At 34.2% G+C, this 18,551-nt stretch overlaps 1 protein-coding gene across 1 annotated transcript in view; it reads left to right on the top strand.

The window, feature by feature from the left end:
• The window catches only part of LOC149771591 (uncharacterized), a 51,168-nt gene that overhangs the window by 2,395 nt on the left and 30,222 nt on the right, over positions 1-18,551 (top strand). The window contains exons 2-3 of the mRNA XM_089948319.1: positions 1,031-1,159; positions 12,366-12,497. Of these exons, the coding sequence (XP_089804445.1) occupies positions 1,031-1,159; positions 12,366-12,497 (261 nt within the window). The remainder of the gene's footprint in view (positions 1-1,030; positions 1,160-12,365; positions 12,498-18,551) is intronic.

Genomic DNA, 18,551 nt, shown 5'->3' with positions numbered 1-18,551 from the left:
AATATCATTATGTTTTTTCATCTTATAGGTGTTGTCTAATGTTGTAAAGCGCTTTGAGCTTCTAAAGATTAGGTGCTATACAAAGTCTTCATTATTATTACATATATATATATATATATATATATATATATATATATATATATATATATATATATATATATATACACATACATATATATATATATATATATATATATATATATATATATATATATATATACTAGAAAGTGTTATTCTCCATATTAAATAGCCATAGGGGCACCAACTAGAAAGTGTTATTTTCCATATTAAATAGCTATAGGGTCACCTACTAGAAGGTGTTATTCTCCATATTAAATAGCCATAGGGGCACCAACTAGAAAGTGTTATTTTCCATATTAAATAGCCATAGGGGCACCTACTAGAAAGTGTTGTATATATGTCCTATAGTCCAAGTCATGTTGAACAGTTGGATGGCCAAGTAAAGTTTTCTGTCACAGAATATGAAGCAAAAATCTAGATTTTTATGCATTTGTAATGTTATATGCTATTGAAGAATAACTCCAGAATGTGATCTATACTATTTATTAATTACAAGACATCAACACAGTTGTGATGAGAAGATGAGACTGCCTTGAAAATGTTTTTCCCATTCCGCTTAAACCCTAGTGAATGTATAACATAAACGAGCTGTTGGTGTATATCGGTTCTAATCCAGTTTGGAATATCTGATTACTTTAACTGTCAAGTGTTATTTTAATGCTAATTAGATTAAGGATTACACTACAGTAAGCTTAACAAAGTTGAACAAGTTGACTATATATAAATGTTGCCAGTTCTGTAGGATGACTAAATTTAGTTGCAAACCAACTTCATTGTAGAAACTGATGGAGAAATCGTCCACATTTGTGATGTTAAAATCGATTTTTCTTTTATAGAAAGAAAACAAAAGTTGATCTGTTATAACAAGCAGTTAATTTTATTTTTATTTTCTTCTCTTTTTTTATTTCCTCATTTTACTAACAATAAATAACATTATATTTTGTTGTAGGGTTGCATGAACTTCAGCATCATTGTGACAGAAAGGATACAAGCCATGCTGCTCGAGGGGTTGTGTGGGAGTTGGAGAGTATCCCTGTCACAGCATCTATTACAGATGCATGTACATCCCCTATTACAGGTTGGTATTCACCACTGCTAGATTCTACACTAATTGATTGGTATCTAATGGCACATTTGCATATGCAAGACTATTTAGTGCCAATATGGTGGTAGCAAAATTATCTTGCCCAGAGATGCAGTATGGTCCAAGTTTAGGGAAACAATGTATTCATGAAGTTCTAGTGAATAAAACTTGATTTCCTTGGAAAGCAAACTTGAGTCATCTTTCAGTGACAGTCTTTTTTATGTTGATGGGTACAAACTTGAGAGGTATGACCCCACTGCCGTTGGTGGTGGGATTAGGTCTTTTTTCATTCAGATATCTCAGCATGCGGAATGACAAACTAGAGCCTTCATATCAGGAGCAGGTTACTTCTGAACTTTCTCCAAATGGTTAATCCACTGCATATATAGGCCTCTTTCCATGAATAAAAAGCTCTTTTTGGAAAATCTTGTAAAATGCTTGACAAAAGCTTGGTAAAACGTGAAAACCTTATTTTTGTTAGCAACCTAAATTTTGATATACAGAACCTTTGAATTCTCAATGCTTTGTGTGATATATGTTATATTTTTGGTCTTGCATGCTTAACTTTGAAACAGTTCTGTTAAACGTTATAGACATTCTCTAATAATATAAAAAACATCCACATAGAAAGCCACTGCCTTTTATCAGCAAAGAACTAAGAAAAGCCATATGTGCTAGGCATGTAATGTTTTGCAAAATACACTGGGAAATCTATAGAAAGCAGGTCAAGTTGGTGAACTAATTAAAGAATGAGAACATACCTTTTAGAAAGATGTAATGAACTTCTGGTCAATTATTAAATCGTATTTTTCTAATAACTGTTTGAGGGTCTAGATAGGATTGTTCTTATTGAAGTAAACAGTACCAGAGAAATACGTGAAATCTTCATTAATGTTTATGTAAATGTGGAAAGGATGTTCTTTTTGACCCGTTAACTCATCCGAGTAGTTTAATTGAAGCAAGTTAACAATGAAGAAGTGTATAAATTGATTAGAAGTTTAAATTTTAAAAAATCTACTGGAGGGGATCAAATTCCTATTAAATTCTTCAAAGCTGTGGCACTAATCCTTATTGGCCATGTTACAGATCTATAAAAAAAAAGTTTGTCAAATATTTTTCATGAATGTCTGAAGGAAGCTGAAGTAGTTCTGAATTTCAAAAAGAGCTGTCCTATTGATTAAAGTAACTATGGACCTGTCAACCCATCATTTACAGACTGTTGGAGTTATCAATTGAAACCCAGTTTGCATAATGTTTTGGGGAACATTTTTAAGAAACATTTGGGTACTTTTCATACAGGTCATGGATGCCAAGCCACACTGTTACTTGAAGACTGGAAGAACGATCTTGATGAAAACAAATATTTAGCTGCAGTTTTGATGGATTTATCTTTTGACAGCCTCTCTCCTCATGATATTCTTATTTTGTAAATTAATGGCTTATAGCTGGCTATCTGTCAAATTGTAAACAGAAAAGTAAGATGCTGGGTGTCTTGGATAGCTGGACTTAAATTCAGAAAGGTGTTTTCTCAGGGGTCAATCCTTGGACCATTACTCCTTTTAATGTTCTTATTACTGATATTTTTATTTTATTAAATAGGGTTCAGTATAAGTAAGCCAATAAAAACTATTTGCCATTTTCCTCATTGGATTGTGACACTCTGATTAACACACTTGAAGCAAAAGGTCCAACATTCTGATTGACTGGTTTGCTGCTAACAAAATGCAAGGTGTTTCTCAGGGGTCAATCCTTGGACCATTAATCTTTTTAATGTTCTTATTACTGATATTTTTTATTTTATTAAATAGAGTTCAATATAAGTAAGCCAATAAAGACTATTTGCCATTTTCCTCACTGAATTGTGACACTCTGATTAACACACTTGACGCAAAAAGTCCAACATTCCGATTGGTTCGTTGCTAACAAAATGCAAGCAAGCCCTGACAGATTTCAAGATCTAGTTGTCAGTTAAAAGAAATTCACTATGAAACCTGTACTTAACATAAGCATTGCTGTCACAGTCTGCGAGGAAATTGTTAAACTGCTAGGTTATTGACATTGACTTGTTACAAGTCTATGCTCTTTAAATAAGTAACAGAAAGGAATGAAGTCAACAAGCTTTGTAAAATTTAACAAATACTTTATTTCCCTAAAATACTAATTGAAAAATGAGAAAAGGAATGTACGGTATTGTGAATTAAGTCCAAAAATAATCCAAGAATAAAAAAACAAGGCCTATCAATGGAAAGTTCTAAGTGAATCAGAGTTCAAATCCCAATGGAATCCAAGATGGAAGGCGATGATGTCTGTAATGATCAACACTGCACTGATGTGTCAACAATCTCTTGTTGAATCACAGAAAATATTATTCCAGTGTTTTTAAATCTGTATAATTTCCAATGAATGTTTTGTCCAAGAATTATTAGAGCACTTACGTATTTCCAGGGAAAATAATCACTTGAATTTCAATAATTTGAAGAAAATAAAAAAAAAAAACTCAGCCCAAACTGGTCACAGCATAAAACTACTTGAAGTCTCAAGTGTTAAGGCACAACCGCTAGAATTCTTATCATAACATCAGCTATAAAATTAACTACAACACAAAACAGATTCCTAAATGAGGGTCAAGAGTTCAATTTTCTAGAAAGATATGGAAGTTTCTTACATGTTAAATATCACGTCGACTAGCTGTAACCTTGGCTCAATTTCTTGGTTCTTACTCTGAGAAAGAATAATTTATTTTTTTTAAAGTTGTTTACCAAAACTGTCACTGACTGTGTACCAAGGTCAGCAACTAGATGCAATGTTTCATTTATTAGTTGTTTATGTCAAAAATATAAAAGTAAAATAAGTCAGTCAGAACTGAACTCTATTCAGGACAATATCAAATCCAGTAAACAAAGTTACATTACAGTAACATGTAATGGAATAAAAACAAAAAAATTAAAACTAACAAACAAACAATTAAATTACATATACATAACACTTCCCCCCATAAAAGAAAAAGATAGATTTATATAATAAAGCTTTCTTTTTACCATAGGTCAAATTATACATGTGGTTTATATAAAAAAACATAAGAAAATATCTTATGATTGATACAAAGTATACATAAAATAATACATTTCTATACACGGGAAAGTGCATCTGCTATTAAATTATCTTTTCCCTTGATGTGCCTGATGTCAGTATTTTATTCATACAATAACAAATTCCACCTTAGTAATCTTTGATTTTTGTTCTTCATCTTGCTGATGAAAGTAAGGGGGTTGTGATCACTAAACACAATAATCGGAGAAGGAGCTGAACTAATGTAAACTTCAAAATGTTGTAATGCCAGTATCAAAGCCAAACATTTCTTCTTGATTGTAGAATAATTTCTCTGGTGCTTATTTAATTTCTTAGAAAAATAGCACACTGGATGATCAACACCATTTTTATCTTCTTGAATCAATACTGCTCCAACCCCAATATCACTTGCATCAACAGATAGTTTAAATGATTGGCTGAAATTTGGAGCTGTAAGAACTGATGTACTTTTAAGTATGGCCTTTAACGTTTTTAAAGCCTCCTGACATTTTTCAGTCCAATTAAACTTGGTTTTCTTGCTCAGTAAATTTTTCAGGGGTTCAGCAGTTATGGAAAAATTGGAACAAAATTTCCAGTAGTATCCAGCCATACCCAAAAATCACATCAGTTGCTTTTTACTGATAGGCACAGGGAATTCAGTGATAGCCTTGACCCTTTCATCCATAGGTCTAACTTGTCCATGTCCCATGATATGTTCTAGAAATGTGACACATGCACGGCAAAACTCACTTTTGGATAAATTGATTGTCAAACTTGCATCATTGAGTCTATCAAAGAATTTCTGAATTTTTGCTAAATGTTCTTTCCAGGTTTCGTTGTAGATGATGACGTTATTGATGTAAGCATCACAATTATCAAGATCACAGGTGATCATATTCATGAGAAGTTGAAACGGCATCACTTTATATTGATAAAGTCCATCTGGAGTCATGAATTCCTTTGACCTTTACGTCCATGGAATTTGTCAAAATCCTCTCTAAAGGACATATTTGGTGACATACTTTGCATTTCCAATGTTATCAATGCAGTCATTAATTCTTGGTAATGGAATTTAATCTGTTTTAGTCACATTGTTCACTTTTCTGTAATTTGTGTACGTGCGGAATGTTTTATCTGGTTTTGCACCAAGTATGCATGGTGAAATCCAGTCACTTTTACTGGGCTCTATGAGATCATTTTCCAGCAAATACTGAATTTCTTTTTTCAAGTATTCCTTGTTTGAGAGGTTCATCCTGTACGGGTGTTGTTTCACAGGTATAAAATTTAAACTTTCAGTGTCATGGTAAATTTTGTGTGCTCATGTAGGACGTTGATGTTGTAGGGTTTAACGCCATTTTTCTGCACACGATAGGCTATGCATGGCAGCCAGTATTAATGGTGGAGGAAGAACCCGGGGAAAACCCCAGGAAGAACCACCGACCTTCGAAAAGCTACTGGCAAGCTTTCTCACATAACCACATTGGCCAAATCCTAGACTCGAACCCACACAGACAGAGGTGAGATGGCAGTGATCCGTAACGGAGAGTGCTTTAGACCACTTGGCCACTCGGGGCCCCGCTCATGTAGGAACATCTGGAAATAAGTGCTCATATTCAAGTAATAACTGTTTAGGTTCATTCCTTTCTTGCTGTTGCAAATGTGAAAGTTTCTGGTGCAGATTATTCATAATTTCTGAATTCCAAAGATTTGTCAATCCAAAATTGGTAGAGTTTGTTGGTATTCCTTCACTTAAATCCTCACTGACTGGGACAGGTACAACTAAATTAATTGTATGTTTAACCTGGCTATCACTCTTGATATACTGCTACTCCATTAATTTATTTACATTCCAGAAGTAGTATAAATATAATTTAACTCACTCTTTTTCTTTTGAACTTTGTAAGGGCTGTAATACCTGAGCTGAAGAAAATTTTGAAGAATGAGCAAGAGACAGAACTCTATTACCAGACTCAAAGTTTTTCTCCACTGTAGTTCTGTCTAAGCATAGTTTCACTTTTGACTGGAATTGCTGAATGCCAAATTCAAGCATAATTAGCTGGAAAATTCCAGACCTAAAATTTGACCTTTGACCAGATCGGACAGATTTGGAAGGCCAAATTGAGTAAAACACTTTATCAAAGTTTTTACTATTGTTTTAGTTTTAATATTCCTCAAAGGAATTGCCTCTGTTAATCTTGTTGATGCACACATAAGGTCAACAAGTATTGGTTACCTGACTTGGTCTTAGGTAAGGGACCAACACATTCTATCATTATTCTGCTAAATGGTTTGTCAAATGCAGGAATAGGTTGTAGATGAGGCTCAGGTATATTCTGATTGGGTTTTCCTACCATTTGACAAGTATGACAAGATCTACAGTATTTACAAACATCACCTTTGATTTTTGGCCAATAGAAGTGATTCAAGATCTTGTGACAAGTTTTATTAATCTCTAAATGACCAGCCAAAGGAGTTTCATAGGCAAGACTAAGAATACAAATAAAAAATGTAAAACTAACAAACAAACAATTAAATTACATATACATAACAGACTATCAACTGCAATTTGATTCACATATAAAACATCAATGCAGAAAAACTTCAAGGCAACTATCTATATAGAAGTATATTGGTCAGAAGTTAACAAGGCTCAGCAAACTGACAGTATTACGTACATTTATCCTTTCCAGTTTCTGTTCCATACACCTGGCATTTCTGCAGTGATGTAAACACTACTGAACTGGAAAAAAATTACACAAACAATTCTCATAAACTTACTTTCGGCAGAAATACCAACCTGAAGGTGCATAGACTTTGGATTATAGTTCTAGAGACTTTGAAAATAATGAATAAGCATGCTTCCAAATGTTTGGAGGATTTGATGTGTTTTAGATATTCAAATATTTTAGAATTACAACATCAGCATATGGCAAAATTCATTTAGATATGCAGCTGTCATTCTATGGAACAGCTTTAGAGAACAATCAGACTTTATTTCCTTGAGATCATTAATTTTGTCCAGGAATAGTAAAGCCTTTAATTGTAATATCTGTAAATAATAGCATCTCGCATCTCAGCTCTCCTGCTGTGATGATGACAACTATGTTACCATTTTGTTTTACTGTCCTTGTTTTAGTGCCCTACTTCCTTTTGGTGCTTCTGCTTTTAATTTAATGTTTGGTTTTTGCCTATACTAAATTCACTTTTAATTACTGCCTATTGAAATCCTTTGCTAGCTTATCTTATAAGTTATTTGCTGTGTCCAGTTGTATTGTACCATGTTTTTATGTCTAGCAATTTCTGTTTGATTTAATCCAATTATTGCTTTTTTAAAGTAATATTGGTAGAAAGCTCATTAGGGCTTATATTGAATTGTTCTTTTAAATCATGCCAACTTTAAATAAATCTTATCTTATATTATGACTCTATGATCTTAAACAAAGTAACAGAGAGAAGCAAAACCAACAAGTTTAGTATTATCAACAAATAAATTTATTTCTGAGTTAAGAGTGAAAATTTAAAGGAACTTGCATATTGTGACTTAAATCCCAAATAAACCTAAAAGTTCTATCACAGGTATAAAACCATTGAGTATTCCGAATGAATTCCAGTATTGAATGTGCTGATGTACCAAGTCTTAAATATGTTGATGTACCAATAGTCTTGATGTATCACAGTGACATAATCCAAAATGTCTTTGAATGAATTCACAAAGATCCTAAAGTAATGTTTTAGTCCAAAACGTCAATGAACACTTTGTAATCCAATTAATATTTATAATGATTACCCTTAAATTATATCTGAATAAAACTAAAAACTGTGAATATAGATTCCAAACGAGTGATACTGTATTAAAAATAGGATGGAATGATCTTGTTACCACAACCTTATATAAAAACCTAAGACTCATTAAAATGACCAGGATGTGGGTCACAAGTTAACATCCAGAACATTCTAAGTTTGTTAAATAAGGCTAAACCTTGAACTCATATATCAGTAAACAGCTTATTTTTTACTTAAAAACATGACAAAAATCAGGTACACACAAAAATGACAAAAATCAGGTACACACAAAAATGACAAAAATCAGGTACACACAAAAACTCTTATCTTCAGTCATTGACAAAGGTCAAGCACACAATACAAGTTAAATTTACTTAAGACTTATCTTAACTTGTAGTCTGGTTGGGGCTGAATTAGAACACACAACCATGAAAATATGAGTCCAGACAGGCAGCTAATCAATGAGCTACTGTGGCTTCTACTTGAACCTGGTCCCATAGTTACAGAATGTATTGAGTGCAAAATTTGAAAGCAGACTCAAAAAGGAATTTTTCCCCGCTAAGTTTTCACATCAGATCACTCTGTAATTGGAAAGTTTCAGGCTTTGGAGTCTTGACTCATCAATCAACATCTGTGATCATATAGTTAAGTAACTGGGTCAGAGGGGAGAGACCAGATGGGCACTGAGTTCAGAGGGTAGGGATTGGATGGGCTCTGCATTCAAACGGGAAGGACTGGATGGCTCTGAGGGCAGAGGGGAGAGACTGAATGGGATCAGATTGGAAGGGGGATACAGGATGGGCACTGAGGGCAGAGGAGATCAGCTGGATCGGCACTGCGGGAGGAGGGGAGGTTTGATGGAGCACCTTATCTAGGTTTTTACTTGGTAATGTGAGCAAATATCCCTTGGACACTAGTTGGTGGCACATTCATTACTTGGATCCAGGAGCCTCTAAACAATTACCAGTAATTGATCCCTTTTGAAGTCGTGTGGATGGATGTGATTACCAATTTAGTCCATTGCTGTGATTTAATAAATTGAGAATTTTCCACTAACCTTAAATATATGCTTCAGCTAGGGCTTTCTGATAGAGGGGAGGGGACAAGATGCACTTTTGTTGAAGAAAGGAACACCTTTTTTTTTTAAAAAGACATTTTTTGTAAATTAAAAAATTTAACAGTAATTTACCAGTAATGAAATTTATAAATTTATCTTTGTAAAATCACATTCTTACGTTCATTTTTTTTATCCCACATTAAATTTACATAAAACAAAGTCAAAATAAATAGTAAATAGCAGTGATAAGACAGGTGTTTTAGTGATCCTGAGAAAGGTAGAAAGGTGGGTTTTTAGAGGGCAGAAGGGAGTGGTTAAAAGGGCACAGAGGACAGAGGAAGGTCATGGATGTTGGGGGTACACATCCCATTATTTCTGTCTTGCTAAAGTGCTGTTAAATACTGCATTCTGAAAGACAAAGTATTGAAATACCAGCATAAATAACCATATAAAACATTGTATGTAGGGTGAAAGCTAAGGACTTCCAAACAGAGCAGCTTAATTCCTTGATTAGAATCAAGAGTGTAAAGAAAAGAAACTTCAGTTACAAGTTAATAAGTCAGTACACATCAAATGAATTAACAGAGAGAGGGAATGATGATAGATTGAAGGATCATGAACTAAATATACAGTATGTACATATATGTATGTGTGTATGTATGTGTGTGTGTGTATGCACTAGATATATACCACTAGTGTTGTTATAGAACAGACAATTCATGCATTAGTTAACAGCTAAGTATATAACTTAATGTTTTTGCATATGTATGCATTATGTTTGTGTGTGTGTCATTTGTTACTGTTTTTGCATATGTATGCATTATGTTTGTGTGTGTGTCATTTGTTACTGTTTTTGCTTATAATAGTAGGTATTCTGCTGGTCAAGTTTACACTGCAACCCTCATTACATTTGATTGCAGTGTTTAGATTTTCTTGGTCATTTGCCCATCCATGTTCTAGATTACAGTATTTGGATTAATTTGTTTGATGTTAGTTTATACAAACATACTAGGTTATAGCTGATGCAGTATTAGTACATCAGTCATGTCAGTATTAGTTCATCAGTTATGTCAGTATTATTGGGGGGATTTAGGAACTGAGGATTCTCTTTTTATGGTTTATCTTTTATGAAATTAAAGTGAATTTTTCATACATCATGTTTGCAAGTAAGTCTGTTTATATCATGATTTTGCTACACCTACTGTTGGAAAGCATTTTATCACTTTAGTTTCTGTTCTGCAAAAGAATCACTGTCTGTCAAAAATAAATATAAATTATCAAATAAAAATGCTATGTATGCTTCATTTTTTTTCTCACTCCTCCCTTAAACTCTTTCATTTCTCCCATTTTTATCTGGATGTAGACATTGCTGTGTCATTATAGTGCACTAAACACAAGAAAGGTACAGTACACCAAACACAAGAAAGGTACAGTACACTAAACACAAGAAAGGTACAGTACACCAAACACAAGAAAGGTACAGTACACTAAACACAAGAAAGGTACAGTACACTAAATGCAAGAAAGGTACAGTACACAGAGCAGAAGAAAGGTACAGTACACCAAACACAAGAAAGGTACAGTACACAGAGCACAAGAAAGGTACAGTACACCAAACACAAGAAAGGTACAGTACACCAAACACAAGAAAGGTACAGTACACAGAGCAGAAGAAAGGTACAGTACACCAAACACAAGAAAGGTACAGTACACATAGTACAAGAAAGGTACAGTATACCAAACACAAGAAAGGTACAGTACACCAGTTTGAAAGTGGTTTGACAATATTACACTCCTGCAGATGTTGAGTGCAGTTGAGTGTTGTTAGGTGACTTTGGCTGATGTAACATTCTACCTCCAGTTGTACACTCTCACCAGGTATAAGTTGCATTTAACTCCACAAGTGCCCAGTCCAGCCTACATGGCCAATTTATAGAATTAGTTTGCATATTCAACTAAGTCCCTAAAAGACTTGCAGTAGGTGGTAAATCAGTTGGTCCTAAATAACAAAGTCTAACAAAGTCTGACACATTAGCGTAGCTGAGCAAGATTCCACAATTTGTGACACCATGATATATATCGTTGTAGTGGATATAAATAATTGTCGGGTATAACGTGGAAAATGGTTGAGACTCTTTGTGCAGACTGTATTTAAGGATATTATGGTAAATCGTATAAACATTTACAACCAGGAAGTGAATTCAAGTGAAATAATTCAGGTAACAAATATAAAACTAATTTTAAAATTGAACCAACTTTATGTGATTTATGACTGCAGCCACATCACAAAGAGCTTCCAGAGTATTTTCAGTGGTTTTATTGTGGGGGTGTATGTGCAGGTGATTCTCACTATCCGCCGATTTAATTTACATTAATTTAATTTGAAAATTATTCATAAATAAATATGAATTGCTTGAAAACTTGGAGGTATTTATTTTACTTTCCTTAATTTTACAAGTGTCCTATGGGAAAATTACTTCCAGTATATGCCAAGTCTGAGTTCTGACGAAACCTCAGGATTGCATAATGGCATGAATTGAGCATAACCTATACCTAAAGTACATACTGAGTACCGTGTTCATAAATCAAGTCCAACTGGAAACTGTACATCCCAGCATCTGCCATTGCATAATGCACAAACAGATCTGGGTCTGTGCAGTTTGTTGTTGTTGTTGTTGTTGTAGGGTTTAACGCCATTTTTCTGCACACGATAGGCTATACATGGTGGCCAGTATTAATGGTGGAGGAAGAACCTGAGAAATCCATGGAAAGAACCACCGACCCTTGAGAAGCTACTGGCAAGCTTTCTCACATACCCACATTGGCCGAATCCGAGCTTGAACCTACGCAGACAGAGGTGAGATGGTAGTGATCCGTAACGGAGAGCACTTTAGACCACTCGGCCACTCGGGGCCCCCTGTGCAATTTGTAAGGAGTAATCAATGGAACAAACAGCATAGACCCTGATCACCTGCTGCATTAGATATCAGATCAAGGTTTATCTTGTTTGCGGATGGATAAGATTTGAGTATGCAAGGTATTTAAAAGTACTAGGAGATATGACATACTGTTTAATCACCTAGCCAGTGATGTCAGCATGATTTCATTTCAGAGTTTTGACCATTTGATTTGAGTATTAAAAGAATTAAAGGAAATCTGACTTTTTATGAAAACAACATTTAAATAATAGGTGCAATTCAATTTAGAGTTGCATGAAGATGGTTACATTATAGATTTCTGTTCAAATTATTTTGGGGTTTAGCTAACAAAATTTTACATCTTTTGTTTCAGAGTTACTACATGAACATTTATGCCCCCATGTTATGATCAGCTATCAGTGGGATTCTCAGCCAATCATGATGAAGGTCAAGGACAAATTGAGATGTGCTGGGTATAAAGTCTGGATGGATGTGGAACATATGAGTAACTGCTTTTGTTCTTTCCTACATTCTCCAATCTGTTGTATCTATTGTTAGTGGTAATGCAAGTTATATATGTTCGTGTTACAGAATGCATACAGCAAATATTTTTTCCCCTATGTCCCCAGTTTTGTGAAATTATGCACTCGTTATCAACAGACAATATGGAGTGTTGTATTTAGAGAATTTTAACATAATGTTGATCAGAATTTGCATCCACCAGTAGTATTGTAGCAAAGTTGCAAAACTGTACATTTCTTTGAATTTCAACAGATCTGGCTTCTTAACAAATGTAATACAGTATATTCTGTGTATATTTGCAAAAGAAAACTTTCCGTAGAATTCAGGATGTTTATGCTAAACAGAGCATATAGTGTGCGGGGATCTGGTACCACACTATGGACACTTGAACTTAATATCTTGGTTACTAAGGAAGGTTGAGGAACTAGAGTGATTCATGGGTCTGGTTCCATACTTTGGATAATCAAACTCAGTATCTTAGTTATTAAGGAAGGATAAGGAACTAGAGTTATCCAGGTGTCTGGTTCCAAACTATGGACACTCGAATTTAATATCTTAGTTACTACTAGGAATGGATAAGGAACTTGAATAATTCAGCGGTTTGGTTCCAAACTAGGGATACTCCAACAAAATATATTAGTTACTAGGGAAATATCAAGAACATGACAAATACAGAGGCCAAAATCTACTTCACCATTGGCATGATTTACACTTACCATACAAGATGCACTTGATCAGGGCCGAGCACATATTTTTAACTAATTGTGAGATAAGAAATATGATATAATATTTGCATTGGTCATTTGCACACATTTCCCACCCCATGGAGAATTATAGAGAATTATGACAAACAAAACTCCGGCAACTTGCCATTCTGTTGATTGCCATTCCCTATTTTCAGTGTCATTTGGATGCAAGGCAGGATATTTTTCCATCTGGATTTCTGTATTTTACACAGTTCTGCATGAATATCATACATAGTACATACATACATACATACATACATACATACATACATACATACATATACATACAAGTTGTAGAATGTCTTGCTAGGTTGTTCATTGTTTAATCTCTGGTCCAACTGTAAAATGTTATCCCTGTGACAGACAGTTTATGTTATCCATGTGACAGACAGTTTATGTTATCCCTGTGACAGACAGTTTATGTTAGTGATTGGATCATTCATACTTGTTATATTCAGCTTGATTTTGAACCTCTCACTGCTTTTTGCACATTCTAATGTTATTGTTGATTCATTAGAATAGAAGATTCTTTTTTTAAAAAAACATTTATTTTATAAAGCAACAACATTGAAACTCTATTTTTTTAAAATTGTTCTATTAGTAAAATATTGATGCTGTGATTTTGTTGCAAATGACAGTGAAATTTCTGCTCATCCTTGAGCATACCTCCAAGTACTAATTTGGGAATTTTAAGTTCACTACAAACATTGGAAATAACATGTCCAATGATTTACCCCATCTGTGAAACTTAAGTTTTCATGCGCTGTATATCCTTTTGCTCAGTTCTCTTGCTGTCCTTGATCACATGCGTGAATGAGTAGAATTAATTACCGACTAATGTGTGATACTTTAATTATGGTGCTTTGCATATTAATATTCATAACAGTGTTCATTTGGTCATCTGAAATGAAATGACTTGATACATAGAGGTGACCATTAGCTCTTAAATATAATGGACTTTTGAATGCCTTTTACTTACTTTATTTAATAAACATGATACTGTGAAGCAGTCAACGTTTAATTGTAACAATGCAGAAAACACATAAGCAGGTCAGAGATTTTAAGTCAGCACTTACCGGTAGGTTCTCAGAGACACTTAGGGATATATATGTTGATGTGCAGACTTCTTTATATGCAGTGCTTTTGTCGTTATGTGATGTGCAAACATCGTTATATGCTGTGCTTGTGTCCTTATATGATGTGCAGACATCATTATATGTGGTGCTTTTGTCCTTATATGATGTGCAAACATCATTATATGCAGTGCTTTTGTCCTTATGTGCTATGCAAACTTCTTTATATGTGGTGCTTTTGTTGTTATATGATGTTGTTGTTGTTGTATGTTTTAACGCCATTTTTCAGCACAAGATAGGCTATACATGGCAGCCAGTATTAATGGTGGAGGAAGAACCCAGGAAATCCCTGGAAAGAACCACTGACCCTTGAGAAGCTACTGGCAAGCTTTCTCACATACCCACATCGGCTGAAGTTATATGATGTGCAAACATCGTTATATGCAGTGCTTTTGTCCTTACATGATGTGCAGATTTCTTTATATGTGGTGCCTTCATCCTTATATGATATGCAGTACTTTTGTCTTTATATGATGTGCAGACTTCTTTATATGCTGTACTTTTGTCCTTATATGATGTGCAAACTTCTTTATATGATGTGCAAACTTCTTTATATGATGTACTTTTGTCCTTGTATGATGTGCAGACTTCTATTTATGCGGTGCCTTCATCCTTATTTTGATGTGCAAACTTCATTATATGTGGTGCCTTCATCCTTATATGATATGCAGACTACTTTATATGCGGTACTTTTGTCTTTATATGATGTGCAGACTTCTTTATATGCTGTACTTATGTCCTTATATGATATGCAAACTTCTTTGTATGCTGTACTTATATCCTTATATGTTGTGCAAACTTCTTTATATGTGGTGCTCTTATCCTTATATCATGTAGTAAAACAGAAAAATCTTATATTCAGTTGAAACGTCCTATGTTCAGTGCAGGCATCTTTATGGTGATAAACAAAGACTGAACTTTCACAGGCGCGCAAAGAGGCCTAAGGGGGATATATTGTTTTGCTACACTGATTAATTTTGTAGTGACTACAGTGAAATAAAATGGCAGACTCTATGTGTAATGTTCTTAAACAAGTGAATTTAGATTCTTTTATTGGTATATTTGAAGAACAGAAAATCTCTTCCAGATTTATAAGGATATGACATGCTACTGGTGCAAAAGAATGTTCAGAAATTCAAGATAACACTATTTGTTTGTTTTAACTCCTGAGTGTTTTAAACCATCTCTGATATTTGTCAGCAATAACAAGATTTTCAAACCAGCTACTGTGGGCATCACATTGGAACCATATTGATTTATAAAAAACCAAGACATTATTTAGGCAATAAAGACATTTTTAAGAAGTCTTGTGAAATCAAAATATCAGTTCTAGTTATCTTGGAGGAGTTGCGATAACAGAAGTTTCAAAATGGCCATTGCAGTGGCAATATCAGAAGTCTGGTCAGCACCATTTTCATTTTACAACCATTGACACATCAAAAGAAATCTTTCCGTAAAACTCCATGCTGGTATGACAGTACATTGAGGAGTAGTGATACGATTTTCTAGATGGTGATTGTGGTCACCATATTGTATGTCTGGGCAGTAATGTATTTATTTAGGATCAGCTTGAGACATTGTAAGAAGTCCTTCATTGTAAACCCCACATTGACATGACACTCCATTCACTAGCAGCAATAACAAGATTTCAAGATGACTGCTGTGGTAGCCATATTAAATGTCAGAGTGACACCATTTTCAATCATGACCAACTACACCATAGAATGAATGTGTGTGTATAAAGTTTCATGACAATCCTCCAAATTAGCTTACAATAAATGGTGATAACAAAAATATTAATGGACAGACAACATGAGATCCTAGAAGCCTCAAAATTAATGGTGGTCTACTAGTGCAAGACAAGTACATTTTATGTCTGACAAATGATTTACATAATTTCAATAGGTTAATGGCTAGTTAATCTTCATACCTGTCTGACAGCATTTTATGTGAAAGACTTGTGAAAATTCAGCAGGACAAGTAAATTTCTCACTCCACTAATGATTATGGCTACAAAGAAATGTATTTTCAATTCCAAGTCTGTACACTTGCTCATTTTAAATGAACGTTATGAATCAAATAATTTGAAAAGATGAAAATTTTTTATGTCTTTTCTAGACTTTCTTTCCAAGTGAGCGCAGAGTAACATTTTGATTATCATGTGTAAGCATTCATTGCTTTCTTTCAGATAGAAGCTAAAATAATGCCATTCAGTAACTGAATAGGAGAGATGTTACCAGCCAAGTTCTCAGAAATACCTAAGAAATGAGAACAGTTTGAAATGTAAAGTATAGCACTAGATGTTATGACATACCTGATATGGCTTGGCTAGACCACCATAGATTCCAGTATTATTAAAGTGACGTGTTTGGAGCACCATAGTATTTTTGCATCACGTGATACCTTCATCGCTTGCTCGGCACATGCGTAATACATGTTACCACGCACGACTATATATATATTAGGGATCTTGACTGGGACACCCATTAGAGGGAAGCTCTTTGTACATTTAGCTGTCAGGGCGGGATTGCCATTATGTTTTGCCTAGTTGGTGCCAATGAGTTGGTGAGTTATATTCTTTTTAGTTCAAATTAATATTCAGTTTTGCAAAACTCTTTCAATGTTATATTATATGCTTGCGTTGTTTTATCATACTTTTAGTTTATTAACCAAGAGTGTATGGCTTATGTAACTTGGTAGAGATGGTACGATTCTGATTATTGACAGGGATATGAGCATATATGCAGTGCTCCTGTTTGTAGGTTATTTTTTCGCTATTATACATGTAACTAATATTGAAGATGTTTATATATACATATATTAGAGTTTTAGTATATCATATTTTTTATTAGCCAATCAGTGTTTTAAAAGCTCAGATGTTATTAACCCAAATGATAATCAGAAAACAGATTATTTGGAAAGTTGTTTTCTCATATTCAGCTGACTAGGTGTGGATAACTAGGTGTGGATAACTGGGTAAGGAGAGATGAAAGACCGCCAGAAGAAGTGCCAATGTTTGTGTGCATAGAAGACCTGAGTGGTTAAAGTGACCAAGCTGGGAAAGCTTGTCAAGAGCATCATATGAAAAATGTCAAGTAAACATTGGTCATATGTATGAGAAATGTCAGGATAGTGTTTGACTATAAGAGAAATGTCAGTATAGTGTTTGACTATAAGAAAAATATCAGTATAGTGTTTGACTATAAGAGAAATGTCAGTATAATGGTTGACTATAGAGACAAGAAGCACAATAGTGTTTGACTAAGACAATGTCATAGCGTTATTGAATATTCCAGATATTTATTTGTTCTTTCTCATTGTTTTCCATTGAATCCATACTATGTACCTTTGTATTTTTTTTGATGTCCTGTTTTTTATTTTACAATCATTAGTGCGAGAGGATAATACATTCTTTTCGTTGTCACTCACATACATGTTTGTTATTTTTTAAACCACATTCAATCTCAAAGGGTGATAGCTCGATTACATTACACTATACTAACCATATAATAAATATTTTGTGCTACTGCAGTATACATGGGTGCATAATCATTATCTGTGCTTTTGTATTGTAGTTTTTATATATAGTGTTCATATACAATAATTTGTGCATATGCATGCCAAGTAAGAAAATATGCTGTTGAAGTATTTATTTTGTTTGAAAGATGAAATCCTTGTGCATTGCGAATAAAAATAAATGTACTGTACATCACACTGTTCTTTTAGAATTTCTCCGGTTTGATAGAATTCCCTCTCAATCTCAAACCCCATTTATGATTATACCAAGATCACATTTGTGGGCTTGCCTAAATTTCAACCCCTCTCTCTTCACTCAGTCAAAACAGCAAAACAATTATCTTCTAAACTCTAAAATCGTTGCCTCTTTCTATCACTCCCTGGATATCACAAATACAAGAGAGTACATTGTACTTATATGTTAACACTAAAGAAATTTCAACTGATTATACCCCTAAACATTTTGAAACTTTCAGTAGTTCTGGAAGTGGGACTGGGACTTCCAAAACAGGGGATCTCAGAGACCTAATGGTCTAAAGCGATAGCCTTTACTGATCACCTCTGTCTGTGTGGATTCGAGTCTGAGGCTAGGCTGATGGGGGTATGTGAGGAAGCTTGCCAGTAGTGTCCTATGTGTCGGTG

The sequence above is a fragment of the Sinohyriopsis cumingii genome, unplaced genomic scaffold, assembly GCF_028554795.1.
Source record: "Sinohyriopsis cumingii isolate HCF-2022 unplaced genomic scaffold, ASM2855479v2 utg001752l, whole genome shotgun sequence".
Classification (NCBI taxonomy): Eukaryota; Metazoa; Mollusca; class Bivalvia; order Unionida; family Unionidae; genus Sinohyriopsis; species Sinohyriopsis cumingii.
Note: the sequence above shows the minus strand (reverse complement) of the source record. Positions and strands in the feature narration are given on the sequence as shown.